Source organism: Antechinus flavipes, chromosome 3 (genome assembly GCF_016432865.1).
Source record: "Antechinus flavipes isolate AdamAnt ecotype Samford, QLD, Australia chromosome 3, AdamAnt_v2, whole genome shotgun sequence".
NCBI lineage: Eukaryota > Metazoa > Chordata > Mammalia > Dasyuromorphia > Dasyuridae > Antechinus > Antechinus flavipes.
The window spans coordinates 28,943,180-28,967,542 of record NC_067400.1 but is presented as its reverse complement, the minus strand read 5'-3'; the positions used below and the strand labels follow the sequence as shown (position 1 = coordinate 28,967,542).

General features: G+C 35.7%; 1 protein-coding gene across 1 annotated transcript in view; it reads left to right on the top strand.

The window, feature by feature from the left end:
* The first annotated feature begins 437 nt into the window (after positions 1–437).
* Positions 438–24,363, top strand: part of SLC2A2 (solute carrier family 2 member 2) — a 38,220-nt gene continuing 14,294 nt past the window's right edge. Inside the window, exons 1-7 of the mRNA XM_051983167.1 lie at positions 438–515; positions 3,831–3,926; positions 7,287–7,528; positions 11,122–11,246; positions 19,162–19,277; positions 20,533–20,695; positions 22,169–22,356. Coding sequence (XP_051839127.1) covers positions 501–515; positions 3,831–3,926; positions 7,287–7,528; positions 11,122–11,246; positions 19,162–19,277; positions 20,533–20,695; positions 22,169–22,356 — 945 coding nt within the window. The 5' untranslated portion in view covers positions 438–500. The remainder of the gene's footprint in view (positions 516–3,830; positions 3,927–7,286; positions 7,529–11,121; positions 11,247–19,161; positions 19,278–20,532; positions 20,696–22,168; positions 22,357–24,363) is intronic.

Genomic DNA, 24,363 nt, shown 5'->3' with positions numbered 1-24,363 from the left:
CTATTAATTTTTGCTTCCCTGTATTTTCTAATATATCCTCCTTCGGTGGCTATTGACAAGAGATGACGATGTTCCCTCTTGCTTTCAAGTAAATTTTCCCTCCTGTGAACCAGGTTTGTGAACAGTGTGAAAGATATTGACCAAAATCACTTATTACACAAGCTGTGCTAAAGAAGGAAGAGCCTCCAGTTCCCTGATTTATAAGTCAGAAATTCACTCTCAGTGTCTTTCTTAACCGTTCCAGCTAAAACAAAGGTGTTTAAACAAAAGGCAAAAAAACCCAAAACAAAACAAACAAAAACAAATAAATAAATAAATAAAGAGTTCTAAATGCTTTAGGACTTCGCTCCAGACATGCCCTCTTTCCCAGATTAGCTCCTCCTCTCCCAATATATAACTAGATTTCTCTCTGTAGCCCAGAGACATGTACTCGGTGAGCAGCTGTGAGCCCTGGATCTCTTCAAGAACCAGAATTAGGGGAAAGCACCCTGACCAATACAATGACAGAAGACAAGGTAACCTACCTTACATTGTATTCATTTAGGAATCAGACTTTGGGAAATCAATGGAATACATGTAGAAAGCCAGCATCCACAGACATGGAATTAAGAGGTGGGTGTGGGTACCAGAGACAGCAACAGCTTTTTTTGTTGTTGTTTTGTCATCCTCCGATTCAACTCCAATATTAGATAGAGTCGGGAGTTAAGGAACAACTTCCCCATTTATAATGACATTGTACAGAATCTCTCCTTTTTCTTCTCTGATCCTGCCTGTGTTTGGAAGAGAAGAGATTCATAAAAAGAGGGATTGCCCTTCACAAAGGGACTAGGGGCTCTTGAAAAGTTAAAAAAAAAACAACAAAAAAAAACCCCAAGATTTCCTAGGAACAATCAGGTTAAATCAGGAAAGACCATTAAAGATGGATGAGGGAGATACAAATCTTCAGTCTCTTGGAAGAGCTTGAGGAAGAGAAAAAAACAAATAAATCTTTATTTAAGACCAAGTCCAGATCCCAATCCAAATCTGAAGGTTTAGATAGCTTAATATTTCTGGTATACAACTGGCTATCAGATAAACTGAGGTGGAGGGAGAAATAGAAGGAGGTTCTAGAACTTAAAGGACCATTTATGTTTTTTCTTAGGCTGGAAGTACTGAAAAAAAAAATAGATATGAGACATGATGGCTTTCCGAAAGTATGTAAAGGGCTATGATACACAAGAGGAATAAAATTTATTTCTCTTGGTCTCATAGGAATCTGAAGTAAAGGAGAAAGTTGCAGAGGGGTAGTTCTGGGCTCCATTTTAGGCAGAACTTTCTAACAAAGCTGTCTAAAAACAGATTGAGCTGCTTCAGAAGATGGTGAGATTTCTCACCACTGGAATTCTTCACTGTAAAAAGTGTGTCCAGAATGTTGTAGAAGCAATTGTGCTTAGCTACACATTAATTCGAGTTTATGACTCCATAGGTTCCTTCCATCTTGAGATTCTGAGACTTTTTTTTCCCTTAAAGAAACTGCAGAGGGGAGTTTGTAATAAATGGACTTGTAAATGATCATCATTGTGGCTTATAAGTGGGAAGAGAAAAGAGCTGATTTTGAAGCCCCCTTTAGACCATCAATTCAATAATAGTCATAATTGACTAATTACTATACCAAAAATTATCTGTAATCTGCCATTTTGTGAAAATGAAGCGTTCAAGTTTGGCAGGATTATTCAAATAGAAATTAAATCCTAATCATAAAGAAGATCCCTTTTGAGCCATGCATTGATTTAGTTTTAAATTGTAATGTTAGCTATGTTTTGGCATATTTTTATTTATTTTCCTAAGCACATACAATTTTATTTAATCCATTTCCAGGCTCAAAAGGTCATCTGTGTTTTTGATGCTTCTGTTCCAATTAATTTATAGATTCCTAATTATCAACAGAGACATCGTGTTACAATGAATAGAGAGCTAGCCAAAAAGCCAGAAAGATCTAAATTTAAATATTACCTAAGATATATTCTGATTGTCATCTGTCAGGAGGAAAAATTATATTACACATCATTTCTGTGATTTAAAAAAGTATCTATCATCCAAAAAAATCACAACTTCTTAGCATTTCAAGCATTTTTATAAAACATTAGGTACAGAGCAATTGATTCTATTAGTAAAGGGAGTTCTCTACTAATGAAATTAAAATGAATAATAATAGTATCATATGTATCGTCACCATCACAAAGGCAACATGGCTTAATTGCTAGAATTAACTAGGAGAAGATGGGTTCAAATCCTACCTCTTAATTTACTACCTGGGTGACCCTAAAGAAGACATTGAACCTCAATTGTCGTTTTTTAAAATTATTATAGCTTTTTATTTACAAGTTATATGCATGGGTAATTTTACAGCATTGACAATTGCCAAACCTTTTGTTCCAATTTTTTCCCTCTTTCCCCCATCCCCTCCCCCCCCATGGCAGGTTGACCAATATATGTTAAATATATTAAAGTATAAATTAAATACAATATAAGTATACATTTCCTAACAGTCATTTTGCCGTACAAAAAGAATCGGACTTTGAAATAGTGTACAATTAGCCTGTGAAGGAAATCAAAAATGCAGGTGGACAAAAATAGAGGGATTGGGAATTCTATGTAGTGGTTCATAGTCATCTCCCAGAGTTCTTTTCCTGGGTGTAGCTGGAAAGTCAGTTGTCTTAAGCAATACCTTAAAATTCATCTAGTAAGGTATAGGTAGGTTGTTTTGCATGGATGGAAAGTGGTCTTATTTCACAGACTCAAATAAAATTAGCATATACTATTAACAAATCTCCAGTTTTAAAATAAGTTGAATATGATAGACTATATTAAGCATAAAATCTAGACATAATATAATCTTTCCATGGTAATTTAGAAGGCACTTCAGGGCCTTGCAGAGCTTCACACAAACATCGGTAATCATTATACAATTAATATACTGAGGACATAGTGAGTGTTTCTGGAACAATAATTTCAATATCTAGATGACTAGGAAAGAACACACAAGCTAATCGTCGTCTATAGTAATAGTTTCTATTGATATCTATTATGTTCTATTTCGCTTACTTTATTCTGGAATTTTGCTATTATTTTCTCTATTCAAGGATTCAATTTGGAGGGGATACCTGAAATTCTTTTAAAAATATTTCAGTAACTGAGTTTCAAAATAAATGGTTTCCTTTATAATTTTCTATACTTTATTGAATCATTTAAAAACATTATGCTGAACAAGGGTAGATAGGCTTTACAAAGGACAGTCAAAAATAGTAAACCCCCTTCTCTATAGGAATGATGATAATCTATAAACTCTGGTTGCTGCCCTCCAGATCTAGAGTCATTTTTTGTAAATCATTTGACACTTACCAGATTCAATTTCCTTTTCTGCTTATTAAGTCACTGATTAGTGATTTGTTTCCCCACTGTTAGCCACTGTATCACTGAGTTGATGCTGTTGATAAGAATTATCAATCTCTTCAAGCTTTATCCTCATAGATATAATTCTGATGTTGAAGCCCCAACTGGAAAAGGTTTAAAATATATATAAGAAAAAGAAGGCTGTCTGGTACCAACCACCTGGGACCAGCCATCCCTAAGTTTAGTTCTGAATTAATAATGCACCAGCAGTGGAAGAGAAATGATTAATCGCTCTAACATTCCCATATTAAAAACATCTGTCAAATGCATAGAACATGCTGCACAGAATCAGGGAAGGAGAACAGATCCAGCCTGCTCTGAAGGTCTTTAAGAATTATGTGTGCAAGTTGACAGGAATTTATTGTGGCCCTTTATTCTGCCTTTTGCTTCATTCGCAGAAGTTCACCGGAACCTTGATCTTGGCTGTCTTCACCGCAGTGCTGGCCTCCTTCCAGTTTGGATACCACCTTGGAGTGATCAATGCTCCCCAGCAGGCAAGTGAAATATTTCTAAAGACTGTATTAGTCTATCTTTCTTTTCACAAGCCGTCCGTCAGTGACATAGTGTTTCTGTCACCTGTTCTTACCAATTTTTTCAAGAGATAAAATATACTCATGTACAGGGACACAGGACAATCTTTGACCTTTGATCAAGTATTTCAAGCATGTTTTTCAGCAAAATATAACTCGACTTTTATACTCACTAAACAATTTTTACCATAAAAGAGAAAGATAATGATTAATGATCTCCGATTCTGCTTGATTCCAAACCCCTGTGTTTGACATGCCAACTGGTGGTGGTTTATTTTTTTTTAAGGGAAGGAGATGGTGGGAGCCTGCATTCACTCAATTTTTTTTAAGTAATCGGGAATGAGAAGCTCCCAGGTTCAAAAAAAAACCTAGGGATAAATGTCTCCCAATGAGGTTATTCTCAGGTATAATAAAAACCTCTAAGGAAAAATAAGGATTAAGCCACTAAGGAAGACAAAGATAGAGGATATGCGACATTGTGTGTAAATTGTATGATATGGCTAAGGTGTGAGAGGCTTATGGGAATGAAAGATGGGAAAGATTGAAGAAATCATGTAGCCTAACATGTTCCCTTTAGCACCTTAGGAAGGACACATTCAGAGGAAAGAGATATGGTTTTTAATGGAGCATATAATTCACAGTGGACACAGCATAAGTGCTAAAGAATAAAAACACATCAGAATCTGATCATGCTTGATAAAGAACATTTTCTCATAGACAGTGTCAATGTCAGTCTCCAGATGCATATGTTAGACCTGAGGGAGATGGGCTGCCTACTCTCTTACCTCAGTTCTTTTTTCATTAAATCAAAATATTAACTACCTCTCATTACCTACCATGCATCATTACTACAAAGATTAATGATGCTGTCAAGAACTTGGAGCTTCTGTAGAAAGTTATTTTTTTTTTAGTTATCTGATGTGGGATTTTCATTGTATGATTTCATGCCTCAGAAATCAAGATGGCTTTATTGAGATGATGACCTTAATTCCTTACCCATGAATTCAGATAAAAATGGATTTCTTCTCAAAAAGCTTTAAGAGAATACTCCTCTTCCCTCATTAGATCCTAGACCTTTTTCTTGATAGTCCCAGACATGTGGGGATCCCATGGAAATTGAGGCATTGATTTAATACTTTTTTATATGAAAACTGCTATTTTCTGACAGCTTTATATTGTGTTTTCTGCTCCCCTTTCCATCCCCAAATCTCCTAGGCAATCAGATCCCTTCCTATGTCAAAAGTCATTGAAGTCAATACCTTTAACTCCAAATTTCTTTACGACAGAGTCACACGGAATGGGGGTGAAGAGACAGAGCATAGCACAATATTTCTGAAATGAGTCATTCTTCTTGACCAGTCAGCTACATAGGGGATGATAGCCGTGTGATCGTGTTAGGAGGGATGGAAGGGAACAAGAACTTACATGAATGGGGGCTGGGCCATGACAGGTGAATATGAGGGATAAATTACCCTCTGGGAACTTACATGGCACTGAGTTTGGCACGTTTGACTGAGTTTGATATTAAGAAAAGAGACTTCTTTTTTACAAGTGAAAAACTGAGATCTAGGGAGGTAAATGACTTGAACAAGTTCATAAAGATGAGGTTGAACTCAGGTCCTCTGACTCATGCTGCATTTGGTCCAAAGCATTTTCTTAAATTGGAAAAGTTAGCTTTTCTACAGTGGGCTCTCTAGTCACCATCTCAATACTCAGATGGTCAGTCTAAACTGCTGTTCCTATGAACTAGAGAAATGAAAAGGGCCAATAACTGGTAAATACAGCCAAGGTCCCAGAGGTCAGGGTTAAGAAGAGAAGCCAAAATCAATGCGATTTTCCATTCATCCTCTTCCCAGTTTATGTTTAAACAGTGTTATGCAAGAATAGTGTCATTACAATTTCAAAAGTCCTCACCAAAAATAAACAAAACTCTATATCAATATTTCCATGGATCTCTTTGGTCATATGCTGCCTCTCCTAGTAATAGTGATGATGATGATGATGAAGAAGAAGAAGAAATAGTATTTAACAAGCCTTTTAAGGTTTACAAAGCACTTTATATCTCATTTGATCCCCACAATAACCTTGAGAGATAGGAGTTTTCATTATTCTCATTTCACAACTGAGGATGAGAGGTTAAGTGACTTCTCTGGGGCCACAAGTTATCTGAGTCAGGATCTGAACTTAAGTCTTCCTGACACCAAGCTCAGACATATAAAACTACAGTAGTGATAGAGTCCTGGGCCTGGAGTCTGGAATAACTGAGTTCAAATCTTGCCTTAAATATTTATTGTGTGTTACTGGACAAGTCACTTAACTTCTATCAGTCTTAGTTTCTTAAGATAGTAGTAGTAGTAGCAGCAGTAAATAGCAGCAGCAGTAGTAGTAACAGTAATATTATATAAGGCAGATAGTTAGCTCAATGGTTAGAATGTTGAATCTGGAGTCAAGATTTATGTTCCTGAGTTAAAATCTAGCCTCATTGCCTTACGAGTTGTGTGACCCTGAGCAAGTCACTTCATCCTGTTTGCCTCAGTTTCCTCATCTATAGCATGAGCTGGAGAACGCAATAGTAAACCACTTCAGTATGCTTGCCAAGAATACCCCAAATAGAATTACAAAGAATCAGATGTGATTAAAAACAATTGAACAATAACAAAATCTTCCATGGTTGCTGTGAGGATCTAATGTAAAACATTTCCTCCTTCCCTCCCTTTGTCTTTTCTTCCTTTTTTCCCTCCCTCCTTCCTTCCTTCTTTCCTTCCTTTGTTCCTTTTCTTTTTTCCTCCCTTCTTTCCTTCCTTCCTTCCTTTTTTCCTTCATTCACCACTTTAAATCTCATACATGGCCTCCCAGACTCTCTCTACAGACTGTCTATCAATGTTTGGAGACCTCTGTCTAGTTCCTTTAACATTTTCTGAACACCAAGACAGCCCTTGTTCTCTCGATGTGTTGTCCTTCACTGTATAAAACCAGGCCATCTCCTTTTCAGGACATACAAGTCTTTGTTGACGTAACAACAACAAAAAATCAATAACAAACCACTAAGTCATTGGCACATAATAAATTCAATCCACATTTATTACTAACCCACTAAATGCAACAGAAATATGAAGACAAAAACAAGGCAATCTTTACCTTAAAGAAACTCCCTTTCTCCTAGAATACAGAACGTCTGCACTGAATAAATGCCAAATAATGGGGGAGAAGGGGGAGGAAGAGGAGAAAGTGTTCACTAGAGAGATCCACTGAGAAGGTGGGACCCGAGTCACTGCTGAATATCTCATATGCCGTGTTTCCATTTGCTTTCCTTTCCTTTTTTAGGTAATTGTAGCCCATTACAGAAGTTTACTGGCTGTCCCTCTGGATGAAGAGGAACCTTATAATTCTACTGATGTGTACATACCCAGTGTGCAGACAACCACTGGTTATGAAGAAAAAGAAATTGAGCCAGATCCATTCCTTCCCATAGTCACCACGTATTGGTCACTGTCTGTGTCCAGCTTTGCAGTTGGTGGGATGATCTCCTCATTCTTTGGTGGATGGCTAGGAGACAAACTAGGAAGGTATGACGATTCCAAGGGTGCCAATCACATTTTATTAAGGGGAGGCGCTTTACATTTTGACTTTCAGATTCTTTTGAACTCTTTTTTTAAAAATGGTTCTAGATTTTTGTTTAGGGCATGTTAGAGTTACCCCAGTTTTACATGGTAGTGAATAAAGCTCCACTTTTCATATTTACAACAGAGCTCAGCATCTTGGTCATCCAAATACTAGACCAATTCTCTTTAAGATGAAATTAATTTCTAAGGCCCCAGTCACAAATGTGTCCTACATAATTGCTCCACACATTTATTTAGAGATTTCCAGTTCTTAAAGCAATGTACTAAAACAACCTCATCAAGTACTTACAAGGATTTTCACCCCAATTTACAAATGGAGAAATTGAAGACTGGAAAACTTAGGTGACCTGCAAAGGGCTACCCAGATAGTAGAAATCAGACAAGACCTTATGAAATGAAGTCAACTATTTTCTCTACTATATCACATTGCCTCTTTGGACATGTTTTGATGATCTTTTTTATCATAAATTGGTAAAAACCATTTTTCCATTTTTGAAATTATTTCTCCAAGGTACTTTAGAGTCTTGACTATAACATGAGAGGCTTGGACCAGGTAATTGTGGTTCTAAATTTTATGCTTTTGATGGTATTTATTGGCAGAGACAATATACCTCTGGATCCACCTTGCCTATAAGCTTTAACCCATTTGGGCATGTAGCACCTAAAGTTGTTTGCTTTCCCCTTACTTCATGAGGAATCAAACATTGGACTTTTCAAGGAATGTAATTTTTCAAAAGAAAATTTTCTTTTGTACAGAATTCATTTTTAAAATCAAAAATATAGATCCAATGATGACAGGATGTTTTTCTACTTAGATTTTTTTTTTTTGGAACCTGCTATAAATGATAAGGTTTCTCTGGCTGGTGTCACAAAATGCTGACAGCTTCTTCCTTTTGTGCCCAAGCTTGTCATTTGGCACAATAAGGCACTTGGCAGTTTTAAGGAAATAATAGCCTTCAGTGTCATAATTCTTCTTGATTAAAGGATAACAGCTCAAATTATATTTATTCATTTTTCAGGAGGGGCTGTCCTATAACTAAAAAAGAAAAGTAGTCATTTTTAGCATGAATATTTGGCCCAGTTTTATGTTGGAATTTTTAAAACAAAGATTTTTTTTAATTTGCACATTTGTGCAAAGTAAACCTAATTATTCTAAAATTAAAGGAAGTATTTAGTTAAATTAATTCATCTTAAAGATCTTTTTGTAATATCTTAATTCTCCCATGAGCAGAAACAACTTTTTACCTTTAGTGTTTCATCCTTTAGTAAGACCCACCATCACACCCCAAACTCTAGAATGTCTGATGGCAGCTTCCAACAATTAGAGTTCCCAAAACTATTCATTGGATTATGGAATGGGAGAGGGCAAAAAGACATTAGAGATCCTCTGATCTAATTACTTCAATGAGTTTAGAGATTAACTAGATCTCTGCAGCAATTACCATCATCCCCTCCATTTTACCCCCCCTACCCCAAATTAGCTTCTTCAGTGGTTCATTGAGGAAGATCTTTAAGAAGCCACTTGAGAGATATATGCTTTGCATTAAGTTTAGACTTCATAAGTTCCTTCCAATTCCACCATTTCCAAATTCTTTCTTTCTCAGCTAGTTTCCAAGGTTATTTGTTACACAAAGTATTCTTTGCCTGGGTGCCTTACTTCTTTGAAGATGTACAATAGACAATAGACAAATGTTGGTGATGTTTAATGGTATTTTATAGGTTCCAATTGGCAAGATTAATACTACTCTCAAGACTATTTATATTCTAATTATTATGCTTTTATTTTGAATAAATGGAACTAGTACTTAGATTTTGTTTGTGTATGCCAAAAAGCTCAACTTTCCTACAGGCACAATAAACTGAGTTACAGATAGATAGATAGATAGATAGATAATAATTTCAAATTCAAGTTAAATAAGCATTAATTAGGTATAAACTATGTGCAAGATAACATGTTAGCCTGGCAGAGACAAACATGTAAAACATCCTAGACCCAACCCTTAAGATACATAAAGACCTCACAAGTATGCTGTTTCTATGAAAATTCCAATCTATTTGACCAATAAAACATAGTATTTGTTCATGTTAAAGAATGATCTCATTTGGAGAAAGGTTTCTTTACCCTTTCATGTATTGTGAAGAAATTTAGAGATTCTTGTGAACTCCTCAGAGTTACATGTTTGATGAATGAAATAAAATATCAGTTATAGAGAAAACTTATTATATTGATGCAGTTATCAAAATAATTTTTTAAAAACAAATTCATATGCCCCTTCAAATCTCTGTGTACTAGTTTAAGACTCCCTGATTTAGAAGAAGGACATTATTTAGAGAAATAAATTAAAGGAAAAAAACATAATTATAATAAGGTATCTTCCTCAAGAATCATCTAGTTTCAATTATTTCTAAATCAAATCATGACCATTTTTCATGGCACAGAAGAAAACATTCTTCTAACCTGTCTGGAATCTTTTATTAAGAGTCAAAAGGCCTTTGGACCATAGAAAGTACCCAGCTCCTATTCTTCAGGATTTCAAGAGAGTCTTCTTAAGCAACTTCTACTATTTAGTCTTTATTTTTCTTCAGCAGAATAGAACTGCCTGATTATTATTTCTCAGGGGAAGGGTCTTGTTGTTTTTTCAATCCCTCTGCTTTCTTTTTCCTTGCATCTAAATAAGAAAGAATACATGGTCTCACACCTTAGCCTGAATGAAAGGTCCATTATTGTCATTTTTTTTCCATCTGTAGTCTGCTGCTGGCTAAATTCTAAATTATTCCTCACCTGGTCCCCTCAGATCAGAGGTAGAAGCTGCCAGAACTTAATTAACTTGCCTCAAATGTTTGTCTAACAACCATCACTAAAACAAAATTGGTCCTCTACTCCTTAAAAAAGAATATAGAAATACAGGGTTAGAAGAAAACCAGAGTCTATTCCAGAGCTCTGCCTGACATTATATGAAGTTGGGTTTTTAAAGAGTTATACACTGTCAATAAAAAGTTATTTAAAAAGTTATACAGTATTATTTATCCTCCAGTCAAGCCCCACACATACTGAAGCTTCTTTGGGGCCCCCCACCATGTCTTTCTGAGAAAGATTGACCCTCTATTCATATTTCCAATTCTGCTTCCATAAATATATTATCTCTATCCATGTAACCCAAGATTTCAATAAATGTATTCTTTTTTTATTTCTTTTGCAAGGCAATTGGGGTTAAGTGATTTGTCCAGGGTCACACAGAGTAAGTGTCAAATGTCTGAGATCAAATTTGAATTCAGGTCCTCCTGACTCCAGGGCTGGTGTTCTATCCACTGTATCCCCAACAAATATAGTCTTAATGATCCAATGGTTTGACTAGAGATCATTCAAACATAAAAAATTAAACTAAAAATTCTCATCTGGCACTTGAAATCCAAATCAAAGAAGGAATAAGGTGAGAAAGTAGAAATCACAGAAAGTTTTTAAAAGAAAAACTTAGTGTTTTGGTTCTAGTGTTGAATTTACAGCCTCTGCACGTTTTTGTTTTAATTCACTCTAGAATTAAAGGAATGTTGGCCACAAACGGTCTCTCATTGATTGGATCTCTCCTGATGGCCATCGCTAAATTTGGCCCATCTCACATACTTATCATCTCAGGGAGATTCATCACAGGATTATATTGTGGTAAGTTATTTCTGGTATTTTTTCAGATTAACTTTATAAGGCCTTGTTGTTGTTTAAGTTCTTGTTAGTGAACAATGCCCAGAGTTATTGCTCCTCATGTCCCTTCAAGATTCCTGTCTTTCTGATTCCCAACCCCTCCTAGTTGATGCATTATCAATCCAGGACTTTTTGATTCCCAAATCTTGGTCCCTTTGAAGTCCAATTGAAAATCTGGGTGCAGGTGTGGTCCCTTTAAGACTCTTTTCTTTCTGATTCCCAATCTCTCTTAGTTGATGCATTATCGATACAGGGCTTGGGAATTAGAAAGAAAGGAATCTTAAAGGGACCACACCCGCATCACTCACCCACTACATTCTATCAACTCATGTCCTTGTCAACATGTCCTGGAAAAGCTATGAGCCTGATATTCCTCCCCCAGCCTCCACTACCACAAAAGTGATGTTCTCAAGGTGAGATGAGGTGAGACAAGCAGAACTTGTAGGGCTGGGTGGCAGAATGGATAGCCAAACCTACACATATCATTTATTCACATCGTCTTGGAAGTCTACACATTATGTAAAGTCGTTGTCAAAAATAAATGTCACAATGTTTTTGGTAATGAAAGGACATTACTGAAATATTGGTAGCTATTACCTGAGCATGAGATATCACTGTTGGACTGACAGCTTCTTAGAAACAATTTTTCAGAATTCCCGAGTCAACAAATCAGCAAAGACCAGAGCAAATAGAGCATTTGCTCAATTTATGAGAAAAATAAATGAGCCTCATCTTTAATTTTTGTAAGTTCTTAACAGCCAGGAAGCCCTGGTCCTGCCAACCTGCCGGTGAAGGAGTTTTTTTTAATTATGGAATATGTTCCATTACCTTAAACTGCAGCTTCCTTTTGAGATACTAATGTCTATAAAACCCTTTCTCCATCTGCTTTTGGTCATAATTGCTATTTAGGGGGGAAATGAGTACATTTTTTTTGTTAGAGAGCTACTAGGTTGAAAAATTGAATCAAAATGTTGACAATGTTTTGACCTCCAGAACAGAGAGAGCTCTTGGGCTTTCCTATGACCAGGTGAATTCAATCCGTCTTACCTCATCCTGGGTAAAAATGATAGCACTAAAACCAGTAGTTTGTCAAAAAGACATCTACAAAGAAATATCAAAGTACACATCACTAACCCCAGAGGTTTCTAGTTTATATATGGGTTGTTAGAATTGAACTATTTATTGTATAAATCTCAGAACTAGTAGTATAGTATAGCTAAATACTAATAAATGTGAATGGTGAATATCCTGAAGTGGTCCCGTGGATTTGAATTCATACTATTAAAGGTTATAATTATGTAAATATTGTTCTTGATGTCAGACCAATGGAATTGTGCAGTTTTGAAACTAAATGATGTGATTACTTCAGGAAATTCAGTCTTTGAATTTACTAACTTCATATTTTGAATTCACCTATAAAATTTCCTCATTCTCTAAGCTTTTGCTTAAGTCATTTCAGTCTAATTCAACTCTTAATGATCTCATTTGGGTTTTTCTTCAGAAAAAAACTAGAGTGATTTGCCATTTCCTTCTTTAGCTCATTTTACAGTTGAGGAAACTGAGGCCCATGGGGTTAAGTGACCTGCCCAGGGTCATACAACTAAGAAGTATATTATTCCAAATTTTAGCTCAGGAAAAGAAGTGTGACTCTAAGAACAACCTAACTGCCCCTGATCAAAAACTATTCTAACTAAAAATTCTAGAATTCAAATCAATATGCATTTATATTATCTCACATCTCACATTATATTATTATGCCATGTTATATTTTGTTAAGTTATACTATGTCACAATATGTTATAAAATCATATCATGTTACATTATTGTGTTATATTTTATGTTGTTATATTTCATTACATTATATCATACATAGTTGTCTTATGCTACAATATTAGATTTAAAATAATTGTATTAGATAAGCATCACATTATGTTATATGACATGGTACTATTATATGAAAAGCATTTAATATATACTTGAGATACTGAGGATACAAAGACAAACCAATTCTTGCCCCCATTAAGCTTACACTCTATGAATGAAAATAATACGTACATATATAAGCAAAATGTAATTGGGGGAGGAACTAGTAGCTGCAGGATAAGGTAAGGGCATATGCACAAGATAGTCCTTGAATGGAGCATTGAAGGAAATTTGTCATTGTAAGAGGCAGACCAAGGAGGGAATTCATTCCAGGTATGAAGATAGCCCCAGTAAGAATGGAGATGAAGAGTTATATGTGAGGAACAGAGAAATAACAGTTTGGCTGAATCATAAGCATGGATATACATCGATCTCCATTCAGAATCCTTCAGTTCTTTATTTGGTTATGAACAGCATTTTCCTTCATGAGTCCTTTGTGCTTGTCTTGGATCCTTGTGTTGCTGAGAATCAGTTATAGTTGATCATCACACAATGTTCCTGATGCTATATACAATGTTTTTCTGGTCTTGCTCATTTCACTTTGCATCAGCTCATACAAGTCTTCCCAGGTTTTTCTGAATTCTGCCTGTTCTTCATTTTTTACTGCACTTTCATACACCACAGCTTGTTCGGCTATTTCCCAATTAATGGACATACCCTCAATTTCCAATATTTTGCCACCACAAAAAAAGGATTGCTATAAATATTTTTGCGTATCTAGGTTCTTTTCTTTTTATAGTTTCTTTGGGATATAGACCTAATAGTGGTATCACTGGGGCAAAGGGTATGTATAGTCTGCTTGCCCTTTGGGCATATTTTCAAATTGCTCTCCAGAGTCGTTGGTTCAGTTCACAACTCTACCATCAGTGCAATAATGTTCCAATTTTCCCACATCCTCTCCAACATTTATCACTTTCCTTTCTTATCATTTTGGTCAATCTGATAGGTGTGAGGTGTGAGGTGGTACCTCAAAGTTCAGTTAATTTGCATTTCTCTAATCAAAAATGATTTAAAGTACTTCTTCATATGCTTACAGATTGCTTTGATTTCTTCATCTGAAAACTGCCAGTTCACATCCTTTGACCATTTATCAATTGGGGAATGGCTTGTTTTCTTATAAATTTGATTCAATAATCTATATATTTGAGATATGAGGCCTTTATTAGAGACATTTGCTATGAAAATTGTTTCCCAGTTTTCTGCTTTCCTTCTAATTTTGATTCCATTGCTTTTTTTTTTTTTACAAAAGCTTTTTAATTGAATATAATAAAAGTTATCTATTTTGCATTTCATAATGCTCTCCATCTCATTTGGTCACAAATTTTTCCTGTTTCACTAGCTCTGTCAATAAACTATTCTTACTCTTCTAATTTCCTTATGTTGTCTAATATTCTATTTATTTCCTTAATTGTTTTCTTGTTTATTTTTTTAATTGGATTAATCGAGTTCTGAGTTAGTTGTTGCTGCTTGCTTAGTGGGAAAATAACAATTTCAAAGGTGAGAAGCAATAAAAGCTTGAACTGAAGTGTTGATCATGTGAACTGAGAGGAGTCATGTGAGAGACAGTGTAGATCAACAAAAATAATGAGACCTGATAAAAGGTCACTGATAACCTTAGAATGGGCAACTTCAATCAATGGTTACAATGGTTTGAGGGGAGTGGGAGGAGAAGAAATGGAGCAATTAATATAGATAGCTTTTTCAAGAAGGTTAACTGGGGAAGAAAGGCTAAATATAAGCTATTAGATTGGGGGAATGGAATAAGCAAATAAAGGTTTGTTGATTTGGTTTCTTTTTTAAATTAACAAGAGCTGGGCATGTTTGTAAGCAGCAGAAAAAGAATCAATAGAGAATGACCACACATTTTCATATCAGTGGTTATTGTGTTGACATTTGATATTCATTAACTATCTGGTCTGTACCAGAGGCAGTTAATATTACTTCCGAAGAAGCAGAAAAAAGAATCCTCTTTTCAAACGATCTTTCAGAAAGTCTTATGGTCAAAGAAGACAGCAAAAGGGAAGAAATCATTGAAAGAAAGAAATTTTCTGAGTCACCAAACAAGTCAAAATTTATGCTCTCCAAAATATTCATGTTGTAACTAAAGGGATTTATATAATTTCTTAATATTTATTAAGAAATACAAAGAATTAAGAAATCATCTAGTATATTCCACAGCTTCCAGATTGGAGGGAAACTAAAGAAAATGGCTTCCAATTATAGTCAGAAAATTATTTGTGATAAAAAGGGAAAAAAATTATATAATCTTAAATCTAGAAACTTTCATCCTTTAATAACTTTTTTTTTCTTGTGAAGGAAAGAGAACAAATGATTTCATAGTTGCTGAAGTGAATAAAACTGTGGCTATCTACACATATGTATATAATAACCAAAAAGAGAGAGGAAACTAAATAAGTGCATTTATGAATACAACATATATGGTTATAAATGACATGACAAACATCATGACACGCTCACTTTTTACCCTTTCAATCTTGCTTCCAATTCCACCACTCCATTGAAACAGCTTTATGTAAGCTAACATTCTATTGCCAAATACAATGGTCTTTTTTCTCAGTTCCCTCTCTCTGGAACTTCTCTGTAACTTTTGACAACACTGACCACTCCCTCCTTCAGGGTACTTACTGCTCCCCCAGATTGGTGACATTGTTCTATCTTAGTTTTCCTTTTGTCTGATCACGCCATATTGGTGTCCATCTACCTTGTTGGTCCTTTAAAGTAGATGTTCCCCAAGGCTTGATTCTCAACTCTGTTTTTTTCTCTTATTGTTTTCATCTACTGCAGGTCAATTCTCATTTCTACACAGATGTTCTAATCTTTCATCTTTAACCTAAGCTGCAATCCCACATCTCCAACTGACTACTTGTCAGTTCCACTTGGATATCCAAAATCTCAAATTAAACATGTCCAAAATTGAACTCATTATCTTCCCCACTAAACCTGTCCCTCATCCATGATTCCTTGTTTGTATTGTGAGTACTGCCATCTTCCTAGTAGTCCATTTTCAAGATCTAATTCATCTTTGACTCTTTCTTCTTTATCGTGGCTCTTATTAATCAGTTGCCAAATTCTGTAAGTTCTACATCCACAGAAAGGAAGGATACAAGCCTGTATTATGCCAGTGCCTACTATGTACCAAACACTGGCTAAATGCTATTCAAATGTTATCTCATTTGATCTCAATAATCCTGGGTGACCAAAGTCACTTAATCTTTGACTGCCTCAGTTTTATCAACTTCAAAATAGGACTGACTTTAATCACCCAGATAGTAAATGTCTGAGGTCAGCACTCAATTCACTGCAGTGCCATGTAACTGCCTTCCATCTAACATTATGCTTTATATGCCCTTTCCATCTCTATTACCTTTCATGACCATGAACACTAGTTTAAGGAACATTAAAGGACCCTTAATCAAATCCTTCAATTTATAGAAGAGAAAACATTGGCCCAGGGGGACTGAATGATTTGTCCAACCACGGTCGTGACCTTGGTAATTCAGGCCATCATCACTACTCTGTTACTAGTCTCTCTTTCTCAAGTCTATCCCCTATCCGATCTATTCTAACAAAATTGTCTTTACAAGGAAAAGATCCCACTCTATGTTTCTCCTATATAAAATGTTAGTAGTGGCTCTCTAATTCCTCTAGAATAAAACACCATCTTTCTGAGTCTTAGGACTTCCGCTCTTACATTATCTGATTTGAAGCTATGCTTACAGCCTTAAAACATATTTCTCTTTTCCATACATTCTGTATTCTAGTCAATCTGACCCCTGAATGTCACCTCCCATCGCCCCCCTCTGGGGCTTTGTCCAAATTGCCCCACATGTAGCATACCCTTCCCTCTCCTCCTCTTGCATTGCTTCAAAGATCTACTTCCTCCATGAATTCTCCCTAATCTCTCCCCTAAAATGACTAGTACTCTTTCTCTCCCCAAAATCTCTTTAGAGAAGACTTTATTTGACCTACATCCCCATTATTCCCTACTTCATTTCATGCTGATTTTGTACTTGCAGAACAGCAGTCTCTTTTTTTTTTTTCATTATATTCAAAACAGCTAGCAGAGTGCCTTACACATCTGGCCATGGTACAGAAGAATAAGAAAACTTATGATCTCATATCATTAGCTTGAGGAATTTCCAGTATGGAAATTCTCTCCAATGATGCAAATTGTCAACTTGTCCATAATTTAGAGACTTCAAGAGTTTCCTAGAGGCACTCATCAGTCAACAAACATTTACTAAGTGAATACCATGTTGCAGCTGCTGTGCTGTGTTCTAGGGTCCTATACGTGCAAAATGGAATCATTCCTTCCCTTAAGAATCGGCGATTTATTCATGATCACATAGGTAGTATATGTCAGCAGATGTAAGCTTAGGTCCAATGGCTGACTCTGTGTACAACCTTTCATTTGTTACTAAGAGATTGCTTTCTTGTTTGTTGACAGGTATCAACATTTTCAAAAAGTAATGAGGTGGGGGTAGCTGGATGGTACGGTGGATAGAGCACCGGTCTTGAAGTCAGGAGGATCCAAGTTCAAATATGGCCTCACACACTTACTTAGCTGTGTGACCCTGGGCCAGTCACTTAACCCTATTGCCTCTGTCACAAAATTTAAAAACCAAAATAGAAAGATGTAAAAATTCTATGCTTTAGAACAAGGAATGGCAAATCAATCAACAAAATATGTTCTGCTTAACTGACATGCACATATGTCAAAAAGAGAAGTCATGGCTTCTTCTTTATCAACAAACCAGAGGCAAAACAAATCACATGTAAACTCAGGAGGAAATATAGGTATAATGTTGACAGCATAATCATTAGGAGATTTTAAAGCATTCTTCAAGGAAGATCCTGAGGAGACTCCATAAACCAATCCTCTGAATATGTGAGACTGATTCATTTTGATAGCAGAAATTTATAGGCAATCACTCAAAGAATCCGTCTGTGGGATTGATTTGGGAATTTTTATTCACTAAAAAGACATCAGTGAACACTGCATAAGGAATAGTGGTGCAGAGTATTTGGAACCAGGAAACTTCCATTCAAATCCTGACTTTGTCACATCCTGCACGACAGTCTCTTGAGCTCTCCGGGCCACAGAGTCCTCATCTGTCAAAGGAAGAGGTTAGACTGACCGTTCTCTAAGGTTTCTTCCAGGTCTAAATGCATTATTATCAAAGTAATAACTATAATTAATGTTTATGAAGCCATCTAAAGTTTAGAAAACATTTATATATGCTATCTCATTTGTTCCTCACAATGGCCAGTACTGTTATTCTCTCCATTTTACAGATGAGGAAACTGAGGCTGAGAGGATAAATGACTAACCCAGAGCCATACTACTAGTAAGTGTCTGAGTCAGGATTTTAACTCAGATCTTTTCTGCCTCCAAATCCAACAGCCTCTCCATTGCCTCACTTAATTTCCATGATGACATTTTGAATTTAGTGAACTTTGTAATATCTGAGGGATGGTAGACAACTATCTGTTTCTCTCCTTTCTGATATTAGAGATAATGTTTGCATTCAAGGATCATAAGAAATTTATCAGAATTTCTTTAGTCTTTTATATGAAGGTAATTAAGGTCCTATGATGGACATCATGTATGTTAGCTTACTAAAGATAATTTTGAATATAAGTCGATGAACATTTATGAAGTGCCAGGAACAGTGCTAAGTGCCAGAACATAAAACGATTATGTTTGGAACTTTGAAACACAAAACCAAATAGGTTTGTATTCTTAACTACCCTCAGTTTACAATAGAGTACTGAGGGCAATCTCTTACTAAGAGCTGTGTCTCCTAACATAATCAGGCATTAGTCAAATGTTTTGACACTGAACAATGGGTTACACTACATCTACAGATTTCTCATTCGCTCTTGTTTCACCAAACTCTGCCTTAAGTATGCAATATCTTCTTGTTTCACAAAGGTCTGGTATCGGGACTGGTTCCAATGTATATTGGTGAAATTGCTCCTCTGTCTCTCCGAGGCGCTCTGGGTACCCTGCACCAGCTGGCCATTGTGACAGGAATTCTTGTCAGTCAGGTAAAAGACTTTAATCATGAATAATTCAAACCACATGTAGTTTATTCCTATAATCATTTCTGTGTTTAGACCATAATTCTGGGACTATATAATGCCAGGCAACATATTCCCCTTAAAAATGATAGAAAAGCAGGGAGAATATTGCTTTTTGAATCATGGATCCCTTTGGCATTTGGAAAAGCTTATGGTAAAGATGCCCTCTCAGGATAATGGTTTTAAATGAATAAAATAAAATATACAAGAATATAAGAGAATTACAATAGAAAACTGAAATATCAAATTTTCAAAAGGTTTTTTTTTTAAGCTCATGGACCGCAGGTTTAGAAGCCCTGCTATCAATGTGGGCCTGTGACAGCCCAACAACTAGGTGGACAAGGAAATAACAGAAAGAATTAAGGGAGTAGAGTAAAACCCTAATCCTAGAGGAATCAGCACATGTCTAAGACATCAGGTAGGGAAAACATCAGTACCAGGGAAAACAAGACAAGGTCCAGCTGAATTTCTTGCTGAATGATTGGTTATAGGAAAACTCAGGAAAGAGCTCAAGTATTATTCTAACAATTCAGCCTCAAGGTCTTAGAAGAAAGATGTTGACTAAAAACAAGTTTGGTCTCCTATTCTGGCTCCATACCTATTAGTAGGTTAGATTTTGGGTTGGGACTTGAATAAAATTAGCAACTTTCTGCCATAGGATTAAGTTTTTCTTGGTGTTTGCATAAACATTACATTATGTCTTGCTTTGCACAAGTTCCTCAAAAGTTGTGTTTAAATCAAAAATGTTGTCACTTGAAAAAATTTGAAATGTTCCTATTTTTTCCTAATTTTTAGAAAATCTAATCTAAAGCTTTTTATGATGGAGATAATCCATCCCCAACTTACCTCCATTATAGCAGAGGGTGGGAGTTATAAAGAAATCAATTTAAGATTAATCTAGAAAAAAAAAGAAATTTTCTTAACAATTTAAATTTAAAATTTCTTAACAATTAGACAAAAGTGAACGGGAGATAGTGGGTTCACTCACCGAGGGGCCCCAAGCAGAGGCAGGCTGACCACCAAGAAATCATATGGGTAGGAATAAATGGAAGTGCTTCTGAATCCCTTCCAACGTGCTTAAAGCACAAAACACAAGTATAATGATTCCACTTTATGTGGACTGACATATTGCAGGTAGATGACTTGCTAATGCAGCAAGCAGTTACTAGTCAAGGACTCAGTCTGTTGCATAATTAACACAGTGTGGGTCTATATTTTTCAGGTCATTGGACTTGACTTTATCTTAGGCAATGCTGACATGTGGCCTGTACTGCTTGGCTTAGGTGCGGCACCTGCTGTCCTTCAATGTTTGTTACTCTTCATCTGTCCAGAGAGCCCCAGCTACCTTTACATTAAGCTGGGAAAGGAAAACAAAGCCAAAATGAGTAAGTCACTCAACTATTCGGTCTTTCTCCTAATCAAGCTTTTCTCTGTTTATTTTTGGAAAATCATCAGTTATGGCCAATATTTTCCTCCGAATGAAAGCAAATGGTAAATTGTACAAGAGAGCACCATGCAATGAAAATTGTATTAGGTCCTAGCTGTGTGACCCTAGGCAACTCACTTAACCCCAATTGCCTCAGGGGAAAAAAATATATTGGGCTATGCAGTTTCATCTGCCAACATTTACATAAACCACAATTAAGCACTTAAAGATATTTCCAAATATGTGTCATTAAGTATAGGAGCCAAACTTTCATTGAGATTTCTTCTTTTACTAAAGTATTACAGATTTAGAACTGAAAAGGAACTTAGAAGCTTTCAGATTTAAGCCCCCAATTTTGCTGATGAAGAAATTGAAGAAAAGAAAGTGACTTGTTCAGGATATGAAAGTGTAGTTTGTTCCTACAGTCATTTCTGTGTTTACAGTCTGCCATGTCATGCCAGGCAACATATCCCCCTAAAAAAAAACGATAGAATGGGAGAGACTGAATTTTCAGTCGTTTTGTATTGGTTCTAAATGTTCTAAGCTTGTTAGCTCACTGGGGTTGGGCACAGAACTGATGAGATCAGATCTGCCATTTATTCAATACATGAATGAACCAGTTTTAAGGAGGGGGAAAACTATTCTATGACCACAGACTGTATCCCCTAACTCAAGCCAATCATTTTGTCTTCATAATAGTGACTGGCATTCTCTGACCACTTTAAGATTTACAAAGTGCTTTACTTATATTTGCTCATTGGATCCTCTCCACCAATCTGAGAAATGAGTCCTATTATTAAATTCAGTTTACAGATGAGGAGACTGACACTGAGAGACTAAGTGATTTGCCTACAGTCATATAATCTGAGGCAGTAGTTGAACTTAAGGCTTCCTGACTCCAAATTTGTCCTCCTTGCCACTCCCAGCAGCCCTGAGGTCTCAAAATGAGACCAGGTGGGAATATTCAGGGTTATTGTCCTTTCAGAAATTACAGACTCCCTAAGATGGGGACCGTATCTTATTCCCTCGGCAGAATGACAATCCGCTGTATTTATAATTCTATGTTAAGACATGAGTAAGTCAAAGAGAGGTGGCATTTCACAGCATTTGGGAATCAAAAGTACCTGGTTTAAATCTGGTTTTGACACTAGCCATGTAGTACTAAGCAAGCCATTTAATGCCTCTCAGTCTCAGTTTCTTCATCGGTAAAACAGAAATAATAACATTATCGGCACCAATTTCCTCTTGAGTATCACAATATATAGGAAGTTTTCTCCTTGATATGAAATGCATTAAAATACACTATTTTTTTCAAAGTTCTAGACAACGTTTAATAAAATTCCCATCAGGCAATCTCAGTAAGGTCATAGAGCTTCATGATTTTTCCATTAATGTAATTAAAATAATGTACAAGTGATCACCTTTGAAACAGATTTGAAAAAGCTCAGAGGAGGCTATGACCCCACAAAGGATATCCTAGAGATGAAAAAAGAAAAAGAAGAAGCTGCCAATGAAAAGAAAGTCTCCATAATTCAGCTTTTCACCATGGCCAGCTACCGGCAGCCCATCCTGGTAGCACTGATGTTGCACATGGCTCAGCAGTTTTCCGGAATCAATGCAGTAAGTTTCCTAATGTTATTCCCACATACTACATTTTCTAAAGTAATCAGAAAGTGGCACTAATCTGCTTGTGCAACAAAGGGGAATCGAGGTAAATGGAGAGAAAGGGGAAAGAAGTTTTAAGGAAGAAAAGCTATAAAAGAAAACATATCTATCATAAAAAAAAAAAGCTATCAAAAAATTTTGTAAATGTTGGCTCCAACTACCTCCCAAAGGTAGGTATTTCTGAATATCCCTAGAGATGGGAATATTCCAAGTTTAAAAAATCATTTTTTCTAGTTAGCAAGAGGGAAAAATCCTAGAAAAAGTTCACATTCCATTCATTAATATAGAAATTGGTTCAAAAAAAGAAGAAATAAAGGATCTTGTCAAAGAATTCAAAAATGTGGTCAATAATAATTGATATTCCCAGAGTATATCCAATTTGAAAAACTCTGAATCTGTGTTTGGGAGTCCTTTAGTTGCTTCAGTGACAAAAGGATATAACTGGGTATTTTTGGAAAAAAAGGGAAAAAGATGACGGTCAGTTGATAAGAAACCCAAGATTCATGTACATGTGTATATATGTAGTTGGGTATATGTGTGTATGTGTACACATGCATCATATACATAATATAGGTATACATGTATGTCTATATTATATGCATATATACAGCATTTATCTACATTTACATGCAATATATATTGCATATACACTATATATACATATACATATACAAGTGTATATATATTTTTTCATGTCTACATATTTATATGTGGAAATGTATGAAATGGAAATTTAAGGATTCATACAAAGTCCTCTAAATTCTGTGTGTATGGAAATGCTCTTGGGGGATGTTCAGAATTTAAATTAAATTTCTTTCAAAACATAGCTTTATATATTGCTATAATTAAACATGGAGATAGATCTATAAAATCAAGTGATAAACATTACACTATGCAATTTCTAACTTACTACATGCTTCATTCTCTGGCTGCATGTCACCCTTTGTCCTTACTTTTTTTTCCTTTATCATTTGAAGCCGATTTCAAAATCATATAGATATATAGAAATGTTTAAGTAGTATTCAGCAGGGTAAATTGCCCCAGGCTCCTTACCCTAAGTGGTTCTAACCTTCCTTGAGAATTGTCCTTTCTATAGGAAATGATGAAAAAAATTAGGAAATGTTAACTTGGAAATGAAAAGGTGAATTGTGATATAACTCTTCTTAAGTCTCTCTGAGGGCTTCTTTAATTGCAGTGAAAATAGGAGTTATCAGATTGGATTCTAGCTGAGGTGGTTTACATTAAACATGATGATGAACTTTTTAGAATACGATTAATTAAATGCTAAGGGAATTGTGGAGTCTATTTTACGGAGAATTATTTTATGATGTCTGCCTCAGAACAGGAGGATAAGAGTATAATTATTAACTGTTTTCTAGAGGTCCCTAATAGTTCCATGATTCCACAAACTATTTTGTAGATAGCTCTTTGATCTCCGTTTGATGGGCAATTCTTCCATTATCCAGTTTATAACTCACACTTACTTTCTCACCCTGCATGATTTCTATGTCCTCCCATAAACTGTGTATGTTCAAAATCTTCCTCTACTTTTTTTTAAAATTTTGTCAGGACCAGAGCAAGGTCTGGAATGTCCATGTCCAAGTCTTCTTCTGCCTTTTTAAAAAAACATTATCTGAGAGTCAGAGCAGGATTGAGGATGTCCATTTACTATACCCCATTCTCATTCCATGACATGCGCATCTAATCCTGTATTTTCCTAGATAATATCTTAAATTTTTTATTTTAACATTTTGTTTTTTATTTTGTTAATTTGTTTGTTCCGCATAATTTTTAAATAACTTTTTATTGATAGAATCCATGCCAGGGTAATTTTTTTTTACAGCATTATCCCTTGCATTCACTTCTGTTCCGATTTTTCCCCTCCCTCCCTCCACCCCCTTCCCTAGATGGCAAGCAGTCCTTTACATGTTGAATAGGTTACAGTATATCCTAGACACAATA